The sequence below is a fragment of the Elaeis guineensis genome, chromosome 16, assembly GCF_000442705.2.
Source record: "Elaeis guineensis isolate ETL-2024a chromosome 16, EG11, whole genome shotgun sequence".
NCBI classification, from domain to species: domain Eukaryota; kingdom Viridiplantae; phylum Streptophyta; class Magnoliopsida; order Arecales; family Arecaceae; genus Elaeis; species Elaeis guineensis.
The window spans coordinates 38,315,074-38,330,421 of record NC_026008.2 but is presented as its reverse complement, the minus strand read 5'-3'; the positions used below and the strand labels follow the sequence as shown (position 1 = coordinate 38,330,421).

Here is a 15,348-nt window from a genome sequence, read left to right as displayed (position 1 = left end):
GCATAGATTTTAAAGTAATCATTGCATGATCCAATGATGGATTCATACAAGAAAAATAAATCCTTTTTTTGCGATGAAGATACACTTCCAACTTGAGCAAGATAGAGCCTATCACATCCACCTCATACTATGAAAATTAAATACCAAATCATTTTGTCAGAAATTTTTCTTTGGCCTTCATATTTGAGCGACAAATATATAAATGTGCAGTGACAATATTAGGGAAATTGTATGATAAGCACCAATTAATTGCCAATTGCTTGGGATATAATACAAGGTGGACTTGATTATTGATATATACTTAAGATTCTTAAACCATATTAATTATTTCATCCTCTTCTATTTGACCCGGATCATCATACAGAGGTAGGACCCTCCTCAAGCTGACTCTGCTTCAAACTTTCTCATGATGCAATATTTAGCTAGAGAAACATCATAAAATCAGCACCGAACCAAAAAGTGAGGAAGTGATAGGTTTGGATGCATGACTTTTGGTTTGACCAGGGCTATTCAAACACCAAATGAAAACATCTTTTGAGTGCATGATAACCACAATTAGCAAGAACGAAGGGAAGCTTTAGGAACCAAAGCCAAAGAATATGCCCCATAATTTGAGGTACATGTTTGACGAATAAGTTCGGTGAGTGGGGGCTCTCCCAATTATTTTCTTGGTTCTCTAATCTAATGTCTTTTAATATACCTTTTAGGGATGATCTTCTTGAAAATAAAATAGATGACATGCACCAAAGTTTTCTATCAAATAAATATAAATGATCTGCAATGCGATCTTATCAACACTAACCCATTAGATACCATCAGAACTCTATAGTTAAATGTGCTTGGATAAGAGCAGTAGTGTTTCTATTGCCTGTGGTCCTTGACAACTTCCATACTTCAAGCTAAGCTTAAGGCTGCAATAAGTGATGGCAGTAAAAACAAAAAGACACACCGGTCCTACTCGAGGGAAAAGAAAAAAGAAAAAGAAAAGGAAATAAAAAGCTATTTCTCTAGGTTGCCCAACGTCTATTTATGAAGCCCTCTCTCTTTAGCTATCCCCCCACCTCGCACTGCAAACCTAGAGCAAGAGGAAACTTTCTCTTACCTTAGAAGTTGGTAGGATCCATATATAGGCCATAGCCTTGTTCTTCTACTATAGAGTAGGCCATAGATGGAAGCCCAAAGACAAGCTCGGGTGATGATAAGCTCAAAGGGATCACCCTCGCGGTTCAGACGAGTGTGCGTCTTCTGTGGGAGTAGCCCCGGGAACAAGGCCAGCTACCAGCTTGCAGCCATTCAGCTTGGCAACGAATTGGTCATCACTTCCCTTCTCATTCCTTTCCTTTCTCTTTGTGTTAACCCCATGCACGAGAAGTCCCATATCCTTTCTCTTCTGTATGGTTGAAGGGATCCATGGAGTTGGTTTTTCAAAGACAAAGCCTTCATGGAAGTCGAAACTGCCTTTAGTTATACTTAGTATAGTTTGTGTGATTTGCTCCCTTGTTTGCTGATTCTTTTTTGTTTTCTTTTGCAAATGATATCAGGTGGAGAGGAACATAGATTTGGTCTACGGTGGAGGAAGTATTGGTCTCATGGGTCTTGTCTCACATGCTGTCTATAATGGTGGCCGCCATGTCATAGGGTCTGTCTTTCATCCATCTGTTGATCTATAACACACACATATACATATATTATAAAATAATTTTTCGATATTATATTGCAGGGTGATTCCCAAGACTCTAATGCCAAGAGAGGTATTGTAAATATTTTTCTCTCTCTTTCATTTTTTTTTTTTTCAAGTCTTGGATGCAAAAGTGGAGTCATAAAATGACCTTAAAACCAATGGATGGAGCTTGACAATGGAAGGATTCTGGTGAAAAAAAAAAAAAAAAAAAATTTCAGATAACAGGAGAGACAGTAGGAGAGGTGAGAGCCGTCTCGGGCATGCACCAAAGGAAGGCCGAGATGGCACGGCAAGCTGATGCTTTCATTGCGCTCCCTGGTATGCATACCAAGCCCCATGCATCCTAGTTTGCCATCATGATATATATTTGATACTTGGTAGTGCACCCTTTGCTTTTGATGATGTTAGATTAATGTCTAGAACAAAAGTTCACTCATCACCATTTCAATGGTCTCCTTCTGATCTGCTCCTTTACTGGGGTTCACTGGCACTCCTAGATTAAAAATTGAGCATGCTTAGGTAATCAAAGTCGCTAAAATAGTGCAAGTACACCCTGGTTGTTTGTACATGCATCTATTTTAATTATGGTGCTGTTATGTAATACTTAAATTCATTTCATCAACTAGTTGACAAATGACCTTGCCAAGGAAAAGTTGATCCCATCTGAACAATCTGATAACCATGATGAACAAAATGGTAAGATATGCTTCACTCCATTAGCCATCAGTTCTTGTCACTGTTTCTCTTGTGATGAGTTGCACCAGCATCTTAGATCATACCAATCCCCTATTGGCTTATCCACAAGAGCCCCATAGCATTATTGAAATGAACAGGTGCAAAATTATTCTTTGCTCGGTCCCCATAAAGATCAACTCACCTTGACTCGGCATGATGCTAGTCTTACCCTAAGGAGTCAATGATTAAGTACAAGGTGCTAATTAATGATTAATCACTTAGAAATCTATACAAAAGGGAATTAAGTAGGTTTATATTGTTTAATGTTACATAACACATGAGTAATCTAATAGCAAATTAAGCTATGTCCTAGCAGTTGCACTCCACTTTAAAAAGGTTTTAGGCTCAAAGAAAGGCAACTCCATGTGTCTTTCATCCAGATGATTTTGGCATTATTTCTTTGAAATGACATGTGGTGCCTCCACCTTTGTTCTCAACTGACATGGCTTCATCCCCACCACCCCCCACCCCAACCAAAAGAAAAGGGGAAAAAAGAAAGACAAAGAACAATAAGACAAGACCAACATATTACTTGCACTTAAAATGTAAGTAAACATTCAACAAACCCTATGACATTCATGTATAATGTAAAAAATATTTTTTTTGTGTTGATTGGCTCTATAGGTGGGTATGGAACCTTAGAAGAACTCCTCGAGGTGATCACTTGGGCTCAGTTGGGGATCCATGACAAGCCGGTATGCCATGTAACATACCCCATAATTATAAAACTTTTCATTTGTTTTAACTATCTCTATGTCCTTCGCATGGAATTAATGTAGCTATAAGAATAATGTAATAGAGATATAAGATCATCTTAACTTCTTGACCTAATATTTTATAATTCATACCAGGTCGGTTTGTTGAATGTCGATGGGTACTACAACTCCTTGCTGTCTTTCATTGACAAGGCTGTTGATGAGGGATTCATTGCACCTGCTGCTCGTCATATTATCATTTCTGCACAAAATGCCCATGAATTATTATCCAAACTTGAGGTGTGAAAATTCTCTCTCTCTCTCTCTCACAATCATTTTGCTTCATCTGTTGATAATTTTTTTTTTTTAATTTGATGAAAAGTTTTTCAAAAACCACCTAGTGTGGAAGAGCAGAAGGATATTTTAATCAAATAATCATACATTTTAGATTATGATGCAATATTCTACTAATTTCACATGTAGATAATGATAGAACATACCCCTTTTTTTTTAAAAAAAAAAAGCAATATGGGGGAAGGCCATCATCAAGTCAGAATCTTACACTTCTCTCCAACATGGAGTGCAATGTCAACCAGCTGAGCTCATGCTGGTTTGCAAGTTGATATTTCAATTAAATAAAAGAAAAAATATAATATTGCATATTTGATGTATATGATGAAAGAAAAAAAAAAATGAAAGAGCAGAGTAACAACTTTTTATCCAGCACCTTATAGACTTCCTATTGAGGAGCAATAGAAAAGTCACAAGAAAATTTTTACGTGGAATTTGTCTTAATAAAGTCTTTCTATAAAAAAAAAAATTATGAAAAAAAAAAATGTAGCCGTGCAAATGAAACACCGACACACAGTAAGCGTACCTACAGACATCCTTTTTGTGTGGACTCAATCAGTATGACAAACTCACATGTTGTGTGGGCCTCATAAAAACAAGGTACTATTAATCAGATGTCCTACATGCATGGTCTCAATTTAATGAACAGTCTCAGAGTACCCCAAAAAAATATTCTCAGGATGATCAAAATACAAATGTAGGTAACTGTGAAACATTGCCACAAAAGTATCTTTGTCAGCCCTATTATACGACCATGCCATTTTTGGACACCATTACTGCTCAACAAGATCAGCATCATGAGTGTTGTCGAGTACTGATTTTTTCCAGGTGGGCATTGTTGAAGTTTATGAGCAGAAATCTAGAGTTGGATTTAAGTGAATAGAAATTAGTCTAATACTATTTGCGACTCATTTTTTGGTCTCCATTTCCATTTGCTAGAGATTAATTTTGCTTGCAGGAGTATGTGCCAGAGCATGAGGGGGTTGCACCTAAGCTCAGTTGGGAGATGGAGCAATTAGGCCATTCTCGCAAGTCGGAAATTGCCTGCTAATGACCTTACATTAATTTTACCATCTATGATGTAATCTTTGTTCAATTTTTTTTCACTAGCATAACCTTAGTATAACCCCCAAGACTCTTTAATAGCAAGCTATCTGGCTCCTTTCTTAGTAATGAATTACAATATACCATCCTTTGTTCCACCTTGTATACATAGGAGAAAAGTTGTGTGGGCTAATATAGCCTAATTGAAATCAAGCAAGCTCACTGCCACCTCTCCACCCATAAACAAATAACCTCATCACCTTGCTTTCAGAGATATATATATATATATAAGATTAAACCTAAACCTCGGATCATGTTGAGGCTTAATGCTTAGAAAAATGAAAAACTGAGAGAAGTGCACCTCACAAAATTGCGCATATATTCATGCAACAATATTAACCACAAAAAGAAAACGTTAACCACTTTGAGGGATCCTAATTGTCCATCAACCTCATTCATGTAACAAGTGCTTCACCTTTTTTTTATTATTATTTGATCAGGCTAGCCTTCATGGTTCAAAAAATGAAAACTTGAGCTCCTTTGAGCACATCTTCCAATCACCTTTTTCTTATGTATAAGCTTGTAAAAGGCAATAGACTTGATTTACCAATTCACACATTCTGGCATAGATGATCCACCAATCTGCAAGATAGATGCCTCTCTCTAAATTTGAGTCACTAGAGACTTAATAGCTTTTAAGCCATACAATGCAACCCAAAACCTACACATGAACCCCATTTTGGGTGTTACACATGAACACCATTTTGGGTGTGCTTGCTAAGTCAGCAAATGATAGTCACTGGGTCTCTTTCAAACATTGACCTATGCTAAATCGCCCATTAAAAAAAGTCCATCGATTTTGAGCTAGCAACACACAGGCTGCCAGACTGGGGATCAATAGAAAAGTTAGAGATCAATCACACAACTTCATTCTGTGAGATAATACTAAAGCACTCCCTGCAAGATACTCCTTCCTCACCAAACTAAGATGATCGATAGGAACAGAATGTTTCCACAAAACTGGTATGGGCACCAGGATAACCACACTATGATCATTTTCCCCTCAAAACCATGATCACTGGCAATAAAATCTGGACCACCTCTCTGTTTCCCTTGTTAAAAGCCCTCTTATGATTACTATCCCATGCACACTTCACTAAGTTTTCAAGATACCCTCTTGCATAGAGCAATGGCATTAGTCTACCACAAGCTTAGCCTAGGAAAGATGAGCACCCCAGATGAGGTAATGAATCCATAATGGACCAGTGAATTGGGGGAACTGCCATTCAGTAATTTTCAGTTACCATGACATCTTGGGCAATGGAGACTTTATTTATGACAATGACCTTGCTTTCTACGTCTTATACCCAGTTCATGGCATCATCTTTCCCTTTCAAGATAAACATCACATGTCCAAACATTGTCTATCACCATTGGAGGAATAAGGACCATTCAGAGGTCACACTCATGAACATGTTCTGGCACATAGAACATATCCATCCAAACACAAGGTACCATCAGGACTATGTGGAAGGAGGAAGACAAGTAAGGTTCGGATTACAGAGATGCTTTCATCTCGTTCTTGCTTAATGCAATCCCCCAAGTGCCTCAATTGATCATTAGCAGTGAAAAGCACTTTCAGACATCCTCCTGCATGTATTACACCTCTGCAAACATTCCATGCAATGCCCCGTCTCAACCTCACCATCTTGCTACTCTATTATGGAAAATAATGGGCCAGTTTTAGCCCCTCAGAAAACGATGTCATGTAACAATTTGAGAACCATCCTGTCAGCAGACATCCAAAAGAACAGACAAACTCGGAATTCCTGTAATAGTTGTTGCGCATGCCAAACCACATACAATACATGATTCGGCTTCTTTTTGTGCAGATAGTTCTCCCCACATGCATCTACATCCAACCTCTCCAAAACACACAAGAGGCATAAGGTCCAAGACCTCAAGCTGAATGGTGCATGTTATTGAATCATGTCACAGATTAATTAGAAGAAAAAATGTTGAGAAACAGAGCATCTTTCTTCTCAAGTGGTCCTTCGTACCCTAATCCTCAACATATGTTGGATTTGCTGGTTCTTTGAAGGACCATATGCACATCAAGATTACCAACGGTTTCTGTTCTCTCTTCTCATGCTGCTCTTCAGGATCAGGGGACTATTTCCTCGCACTTCGTAATTGAAATACATCATGGCCACCTTTTTTAATCCAAAACAAGTTCACTTTCTTGCAGTCACAGTAGGTTCTCTTTGTTCCTAATTTTCTTCTCTCCACCCTGCAAGCATTGTGCGTTGTAAAAGCAAATTACCATTCACCTCAGAAAGATGGAAAAATTCAAGATATCTCAACCAAGCAAACTTGTTTGATTGTTATCAAGGAAGCACTTGAATATATTAACACTACGTGTTGGCATGAAGGAACACAGAAAAAGCAGACTTTACAGGAATGAACTGAGAAAGAAATCATAAAAGTAAGCTGGATATCTAGTACAACGATGATTATGTAGTACCTTGATCTTTTCCCAATCCAACCTAAAAACAAGAACTATAATGTGGAGTTTAATTAATCCAACAAGTTTCCAGGGAAGACTCAGCACCCCATAGTGTTTCTTAATGAAAGCTTTGTGTGTCCTCAAACAGCAACCAGTCTATCGGAAAATGCAGGCAAAACATGACCCTGAGAACACATCATGACCAACCTATACCTTCGGCCATTTTTTGGTCAAGATTTGTAATACTATACACAAGATTTGGACGCCCCTCACTTCTGCAAATAAACACAAAGCATAGGAGAAATGAAACAAACACAAACTAAGATTCCATTTGGACATGGTCATCTGGAGGAAGAACTCAATGAAAAGGAGCTCAGGGGTTACCAAATGGTTCTTGCAAAGCTCAACACTGAACTGCAGTTCAATCACCTACATCCTGACATGAGGCCGGACGTGCAGAGGGAAAGCCTCCAGAAGATGTAAAATAACACAACATAGAAGTTTGAATGAATATCGGATGTACCAAAAGGATAAAATGACTGGAAAGAAGTGTTGATTGGCTAGATTAAAGGCTTGACATAGATGGTTCTAATAATCAACTTCCAGGAGCACCAACAGTGAATGACCCAATATTTGAAAGCAGAAGTCAGTGAAAGGAAAGAACTATGCCTCATGTAGATAAAAGTACCATTGATTACTGAATTTTTATTCCCTTTTGCTCTTGGGTTGCAAGAAACCTAAAATCAAGCACCAATACGAGTAGCACACAGCCCTGTTGCCTAGAAAGAGGATTTTAAAGTAGGGCTGAAACCAGATTGGATACGAATAGGATATCAACATATCCATATCCATATTTGTTTTGTCTAATCAATACAAATACAGATACAGATATTATCCAGATGCAAAAATTCATATCTATATATGTTTTAAATGGATACAGATACAATTCGTATACTAAAAGTATGGATATAATGACGAATATAACTTAGATAATTAAATTTTATGATTACATAATCAAAAATATTACTAGATAGATGATTAATCAAGTTCATAACATAAACATATTTTCTTTAAAAATTAATAAGTACAATATAAAATTTTATAGGGCTATATGTAGATTCGGATACGGATCGGATAGTTGTCTATCCATATCCATATCTATCTTTCTTTGCCAGATATAGATATGGATATGGATATTAGTCGGATCCTCAAAAAATTCTGTCTATATCCGGATTGATTCAAGTACGAAAACGGATCCGAAATATCCATACCACTTTCACTCTTATTTTAAAAAAACAAGCTTGCAAATACTAGATTATAAAAATATTAATAACAAAAATAATTTCAAATGTTATATATTAATTTGCTAATAATTGTCACTTGATTGGATTTTCAGAAACATAGATCTGGACTAGCATGAAAACAATGTTATAAAGCGAAAAACTAAAAGCATTTAAAAGTAGGTGAAGCTCAGCCGGCAGAATAAACATCAAGTATATTAACTTGCATCGCAAAGGAAACCACATGATGGCTCGGACAGAACTCTGCCTTGAGACTGGCCTTTGCTTCATCTATGGCCACGAGAAACCATTTAAATTGATCTTCATCCATGTAGTAGTTGGTGAAATACTGAAATTGATCAACAAATAAGTTTCTTGAACAACTCGACGGAAACTACCAAAAGGACACTTACATATGTGCAAGAACAAAGAAAAAACAGCCAACCATTGCCTCAAACACAAAAATCTAAACGACCAAAAATAACAGAAAATAAGATAAAAGCATACAAACCTGAAGCACTACAAAAACCAAAACTGTGAAACCCTACAAAACTAACTGAAACCTCAAAAAGCAAAATGATAATAAATAAGATTAAGTTGTTTCATTTTTCCTTTTTAATTTTATAAACTCACCAACAGGCTTAGCCTCCTACGATTGTCAATTTGCTGATTAGACTCAGAGGCTGTGGCCTGTGGGAATCTGGGCACAGGCTCAGGTTTTCTTTTCCCAGTGCCTAACCTAGGCTTCTTATATGTTGGCTTGAATTACTTTCAGCTAAGGCCTGCTGATCAGATCTTGGCCATAAGCTAAACTGGACCCCACTAGAGCCTAGGCCAGCGCCAGGTTCAGACTAATATTCTCTGGCCAGCTTCATTAAAGCTTTCAACTAAAACTGGGCCTGGCCTATTCACATCCCTTTTATCCCTCCCTGGAAACTCCTAAACAAACCCACCCTATGTGAAGGCAGGATTGGTTGAACACAACCAAGACACTTTACCATCTGGTCAGTTGGCATTTTCTCTAATTTTCATCTCATTGCCAAAAAAAAAAAAAAAGCCCATCAACCTCGAACCCACATTTGGTCCAGTCATAATGCAGATGCTTGGTCGCCAGTTAGTTCTGAAAGCAATAGAGCCAGCTAACAGGTGTCATCAACAAGGCAACAAAAGTTGGAAAGGTAAAAATAACATGGAAGAAGAATTATAGAAACAGCACATATAGGCATTCTTCTTTAAGTATTTTCAGAGAAGATATTGACTCCTAGTTGGTTCCTTCCATATAAAATGCAACAATTGGATAGGTGACTAGATAAATGAGCGGTCAGGTTTCATACAAAGCATAGTTTAAAAGGAAAACCACACAATTTACAGGATACCTTTCATCGAAAACTTTTAGACAAAGGTTCCACCATTCTCATACCATCTGAAGCACAGAATCTGCCAACATGGAATTCAACAATGACATATTGGTATAACTAACAGAAGATAAAGATTTTTTGGTTTTTTTATTTTCAGGTATAATACAGATGTCATATAACCCAGAGCGAATAAAAGACTGTACAATTCAGATAGTTTTTTTTTTTTTAACAAATGACGGCAGGTTTCATGTTATTCCAAAGGTTTAGAAGTTTAAGAACCACTCAGCAGCCATCTGATATCCAATTGGAAAGGAAAGGCAAATCACAAATATGACCATGTCCATGTATCCTCCAAAATGATTGTCTTGCTTCTCCAATGTTGCACTCTTCCTTTAAGCATACCTGAATTGATAAGGACATATATAAAGGACGACTACAGGAATATCATGGTATTCCGTACCGGTCTGAATCGGCCCATACATCCCGTACCGTATTGACAGGCAACTAGTCCGGTTCAAACCGAATTTTTGAAAAATGACCTGAATCGGACCGAACCGATCGGTTCGGTATCGGCCCGAACCGCCTAAAACCAGACGGTTTGGTCCGGTTTGGTACAGTACGGTACCGGTTCAATCCAGTTCGGCTCGGTTTTCATTCTTTTTTTTTTTTGCCGTTGGATGAAATTTTTTCGATATTTTATTGTCGGTATGGTACGGTACCATAATGGCTGGCAACCAGCAAGGATTCCGGTACTGAGTCAGCGAATCTTGAAAAATATACTTCTATATCATGGGATTTCAACTCTATGATGAATTTAAGTGTTACTTTTGATAAGAAATGACCTAATATGTCATGCGCACCTACTATTAATGTGAGTTTCAATAATTCTTGTTTCAAGTAATAGATGCAGGTCCGCTAACTGCAAGCCCCTTATAAGAAAATGCAATACCGGTAGAATCTTACTTTGTGAAGCAAAAAAAGTAAAACCCAATATGATTCAAGGAACTTTACCATTATAAGGCAGCCTTCGGGTCGCAAGACGGATAATAAATGATGAACTAGATGCTAGAATTGTTCAATGCCATGAATTTGCACTGTTCATTCATGGCCAGCAATTGTGCCTCCTTCTTGTCCAACAGAGCTCTTAGACTAACATTCTCCTCCATGAGCTTCTGAACTTCAGATTCTTTCTGCGCCTTCTCATTCTCCAGGTGAGTGGTCTTGGCAATTAGCCTGTTCCATGAAACAATTTGAATCTGTCATAAAATCATCCCGTGCATATAAAAATCCACAATAATAGATTCTTTTACAAAATAAAAAATAAATATAGACAATCGTAGTTAGCATATGCTCTGTTGTCATTTGTTTAATGCCTATGAATGATTAGGAGCTAAAGACACACAATTAGGAAAATAACAGTTCTGCAAATTAGTGTAATTGTATAGAAGTAATATTAATTTCGCATAATAATTCAGGTAGCAAGGATGGATATACATGCATTATAGGACAGATGCCTTCTAGGCTCCCATATTCAAAAGTTTCATGTTCATGCATGACAAATCTAAATTCAGAATTTTGGTTGACAAGCACATTTTTGCAAATAACCAAGATGGATACATTTTAAATTGCTAGGTGGGTTCCATTATGCTGGGTTCCAGCTAACAGGTAGCTCATATGTCTCTAAATGTTTAAAAGAGTAACTCTGTATCAAGTAATATACAATAAAAGTACCTGCCGAAAAGCTTCTCCATTGTTTGAAATTGCTTCTCTGATGAAAGCACGTTTTCTCTGACACTGATAAGACTGTTAACATAGGATCTCAGTGACTCAAAATCCTGCTTCACACGACAGAGCTCCTGTTCATTTTCTGCAGCTCGTTGTCTTTGCCTAGATGTTTCTTGTACCATATCTTCAACCTTCTGCCACATTTCATTCAAAATACTATTTGTACCCACTGCAAACTTCTCCATCACTTCAACTTTTGCTGACATGGTCTCAATTTGGAGCGTTTTCCTTTCAATTTCTTCCAAACCAAACTTCACTTTTTCTTTTTCACTAGCAGCTTCAGTTTCTGCCATTATAACTCTCTTAACAAGAGATTCCATCACATTTTTTACAATACGAACTGACTTCAATATATCACTAATAGATGCTCCAGCCTTAGCATTGATGGATCCAATGTCCATGCTACCTGCCAGTTGCATCTCCTCATCTGAACTTTCAAAAGAAGAAAGATCAACATCCTTAGACCAACCAGCTAATGGTATGCCACGCTTATCAGTAAACCCAACCCCCTCTAGATATTTAATCCCACATGAAGTATAGGTTAAATGAGGATCAGCCATCATTCTAGCCTCTGATTTCAAGTTGGCTATCAATTTTTCAGTAGCTTTGACTCTATGCCAAAGAAATTCTAACTCACTTTTTGCTTCATCCTCAGAATATTGGGTATTACCCTTAACCTCCAAAAGTTTTTCTTCTAATGTTTCAACTTGAGATTGTTGCCGCTCCAACTCCTGCCTCCAAGTGATGTCTGTCTCATTACATGGACTTTTCAGGGTCAACAGCCCACTATCCTCAACTTGACTTTCCATGACCTCTCACTAGGTTGTGGCACACTGAGACCTGTTATGGTCAGAACAAGAGAAAATGAACTATTGAGATAATAAAATAATAAAAGAGAGCAACGAATCACTAAATGTACATTCTATTAATCACCATTTGCTAAAACCTACTTGTAAGCAATCATGATCTTTATTGACTTTAAACGGGGAAAAAAATGCACCCAACATCTAGGCATGTAAAACCAAGTACTAGAGTCACATGTACAGAGTCACGTAGACATAGCAGCCTAATGGACAGGTCAAAGCTTTCCTTGGCATGCAAAAGAAAGAAGAAACACTCAAATGAAGAAGCCCATACATATCTTCAGCTGTTTTATGAATTAGGGTAACTAGAGAATTTGGAGTATATAAATATGTCAGTAATTCCTACTAAAACTAAAGCAAAAACTGTTGAATCACATCCAAAGTTTCAAAAACTCACAAGTTTCACTCCTACTTATCAAGTAACAACTTAGATACACACTCTAACCTGAACGTCAATGTAAATGCTTGTATGAAGAATTAAAGATATATCAATAGACAGCACCTAAGCATGTATATGGATGGAAAGGAGAAAGCGTTGGTCCCAGCGCATTAAAAAAAATAAATAAATAAACTATCAGGGAAAAAATAAATCAAGGGGTATTAGGATCTTCTACTCAACATTCGTACTTCAATAAGAGAATTTAACACACATAACTAAACATGAAAAACATATAGCCAAAGAGAATATGAATCAGAAATAGCAAAGAAAACAAAGCTCCAAATATAACCAATTAAGAACGATTAAAGATGACATTTTGGGAACTACTAGCGTCCCATGAACACCAATAAACCCTCACCAGTCAATAGCTCCCCCTTTATACCCAGTTTCAAGAATCGGAAAGAACTATCAAGTGTTTCGTTACAGAGAAACCTTGAACTCATAAAACCCTAGCCCTAGTTTTGAGACGATTTCCAACATGAAGAGAAAAATGATCGATTCGGAGGAGAAAAAAGAATCAAATCGAGGCATTGAGATCCGAAAATTGGTACCTACGGAGGCGTCGGTCCGCGTTTGCCGGCTTCTTTTCCCTCTTTTATCCTGTGCTTTCGGTTTGCGGCCTGATCAGAGTCAGAAGACGGATATGACCTTCTTATTGCCGATGGATAAAGGGGAAGGACACTTGAGCCAAATATAATGAATTACAAACGTGACACCAGACCGGAGTATTAAATAAAAGATAAATTATACACAAGAATTTTTAAACAATTTTTATAGTTTAAAAGTTTCATATTAGATCGTTTGATTTTCAAATATAATTTGATATATACTTTCTAGCTGATTCCGATCAATTTTTGATACTAAAAAGCCGCACGTAATCTACACAACATTCTTTTCCTATTGTCCTCAATATTAATAGATCAATGATGATATGATATGATTGTTAAAAATTTTTATTTTGACGATATAGTAAAATTTGTGAATTAAAAATTTTGTTATGATACATGTTAGATGCTATTTCACCATTCATGTACTATATTATCAAAATAAAAAAATTTAGTTATTATATACCACCATCATCCATATGCTTAAATTAATATTGAAAAGAAAAAAATATCACTTATACATTACGTGTAATTTTCTAGCAGCGGGAATGAGCTAGAAATATTATATTAAATTATATAGAAAAATCGAGAGAGCTAATTAAAAATTTTTAAATTATAGGACAGTTAAAAATACTTATGAAATTTAGAAGGCCAAAAATATAATTATCCTAATAAAATATTTATAAATAATAAAATATATTATTTTTAAATATTATTTATTTGAAATACATAATAAAATATTAAATAAAATATTTTTCAAAAAAAAGATATATTATTTTAGATATTTACTATAAAAATATATATATAAATGAAGAAGATGACTTATTGGTAACCACATCAACAACTTCAAAAACAAGAAAAATATATTATAAAATTGTTACTCAACTGCTGCATTAAGTGTAGCTTTCAAATTGCTCCCATTTCAATTGGGATTGGGATGTCTAGTATACATGCATGGACCTTAATTTAGTAACACTGTAAATAATTCATATATATTATTAAAAGATCGAAGTATTTCTTACTAAATACTATAGCAAATAATTTTGATGTTTTCAAAATACTTCTTAGTAGACAATGGAGAAAGACTACCTCTGCTCATCATCTCTTCAGTCACTTGAGCTCACCACTCATGTCACTGGACTAATGTTGAAGTTAGGGATTGGTGTTGTAAATAGCGTCGACTGATGTGGGATGGGGCTCTAACATTGATTTGATAATCATTGGTTATCACATTAAATTGATAATGTGACAAGTGATTAAATGGGTGGCTTTTAGCATTTTTTTTGATGGAGAAATTCTTAATAACATCAAAATCACAATGTTAAAAAAAAAAAAAAAAAAAAAAAAAGCTACTTTGCTAACTTGAAAATTTTCTACTTATCCACCTATAATTGCTAGGAAGGAGCTGTAGGAGATTTTCATGTTACTAAATTATTTTTTCTTGCATAATATATTTGATTTATGATTCTTTTGACAAGTTCAATTAAAGTAAAAAGGCACCACATAATTAAAATCATACAAGTGGTTGCATAATTTGGAGTTCGGTGAACATTTTCCCCCAATGCTGCAACTAGAATTGTCTATCGATCCCAATCTCGTTACTTCGATGGGCAAATTCTGTATAGGCTATACTGATACCTATGTCTCGTATAAAAATCTACTGAGCAGAACCCACTCGGTTGTCCATTTGGAAAGTTTTCAATGGCAAGATCAAAGGAGAAAATTGGGCCCTCTACTCGGTTGTCCGTTTGGAAAATTTTCAATGGCAAGATCAAGGGCGAAAATTGGGCAGGAGGGCAAGGAGGAAGCCAGAGCCACATAGAGAGAGGAGGTCAGAGAGAGAGAGAGAGAGAGAGAGAGATATCAACTTAAAAAAAATTCACATTATTACTAAAAATTCTTCATATGCAGTCCATTATATATATAAATTTATATTATAAGTATTGTGACGTGGGATAGATGAGAGGACATCACTGGTCCAATATTAATTGTGAGTCGAAAGAGAC

The 15,348-nt window shown here is 36.3% G+C and overlaps 2 protein-coding genes across 8 annotated transcripts; one reads left to right on the top strand and one right to left on the bottom strand.

Annotated features, from left to right (window-relative positions):
• Positions 1-1,043: 1,043 nt before the first annotated feature.
• On the top strand, positions 1,044-4,662 carry LOC105059606 (cytokinin riboside 5'-monophosphate phosphoribohydrolase LOG1). Its single transcript, XM_010942972.3, has 7 exons — positions 1,044-1,312; positions 1,542-1,639; positions 1,721-1,751; positions 1,900-1,999; positions 3,041-3,111; positions 3,268-3,411; positions 4,421-4,662. Exons 1-7 carry the CDS (start codon positions 1,169-1,171, stop codon positions 4,511-4,513), a joined length of 681 nt encoding a protein of 226 aa, XP_010941274.1. The 5' UTR covers positions 1,044-1,168; the 3' UTR covers positions 4,514-4,662.
• Positions 3,237-13,415, bottom strand: LOC105059605 (uncharacterized). Of its 7 annotated transcripts, XR_012137470.1 has the most exons (6): positions 13,289-13,415; positions 11,382-12,275; positions 10,662-10,883; positions 9,669-9,729; positions 8,516-8,641; positions 6,308-6,796 (listed from the first exon to the last, which is right to left on the bottom strand). XR_012137470.1 is itself a non-coding variant. In XM_029268597.2 (4 exons), the coding sequence occupies exons 2-3, from the start codon at positions 12,242-12,244 to the stop codon at positions 10,709-10,711; spliced, it is 1,038 nt and encodes a 345-aa protein (XP_029124430.1). In that variant the 5' UTR covers positions 12,245-12,275; positions 13,289-13,415; the 3' UTR covers positions 3,237-3,373; positions 10,662-10,708. The 7 variants fall into 7 exon arrangements, 4 of the variants coding, with proteins under 4 accessions (XP_029124430.1, XP_010941266.1, XP_010941268.1 ...); XR_834309.4 differs by lacking the exon at positions 8,516-8,641; XR_012137471.1 differs by lacking the exon at positions 9,669-9,729.
• Positions 13,416-15,348: the final 1,933 nt, after the last annotated feature.

Bases quoted from the DNA above. Each gene is read 5' to 3' on its own strand.
- LOC105059606 (XM_010942972.3), top strand. From the start codon at position 1,169: ATGGAAGCCCAAAGACAAGCTCGGGTGATGATAAGCTCAAAGGGATCA. The intron at 2,000-3,040 runs GTATGCATACCA...TTGGCTCTATAG, and splicing joins TGCTTTCATTGCGCTCCCTG to GTGGGTATGGAACCTTAGAA. The intron at 3,412-4,420 runs GTGTGAAAATTC...TTTTGCTTGCAG, and splicing joins AATTATTATCCAAACTTGAG to GAGTATGTGCCAGAGCATGA.
- LOC105059605 (XM_029268597.2), bottom strand. From the start codon at position 12,244: ATGGAAAGTCAAGTTGAGGATAGTGGGCTGTTGACCCTGAAAAGTCCA. The intron at 10,884-11,381 runs GTACTTTTATTG...TTCATGGAACAG, and splicing joins ATGGAGAAGCTTTTCGGCAG to GCTAATTGCCAAGACCACTC.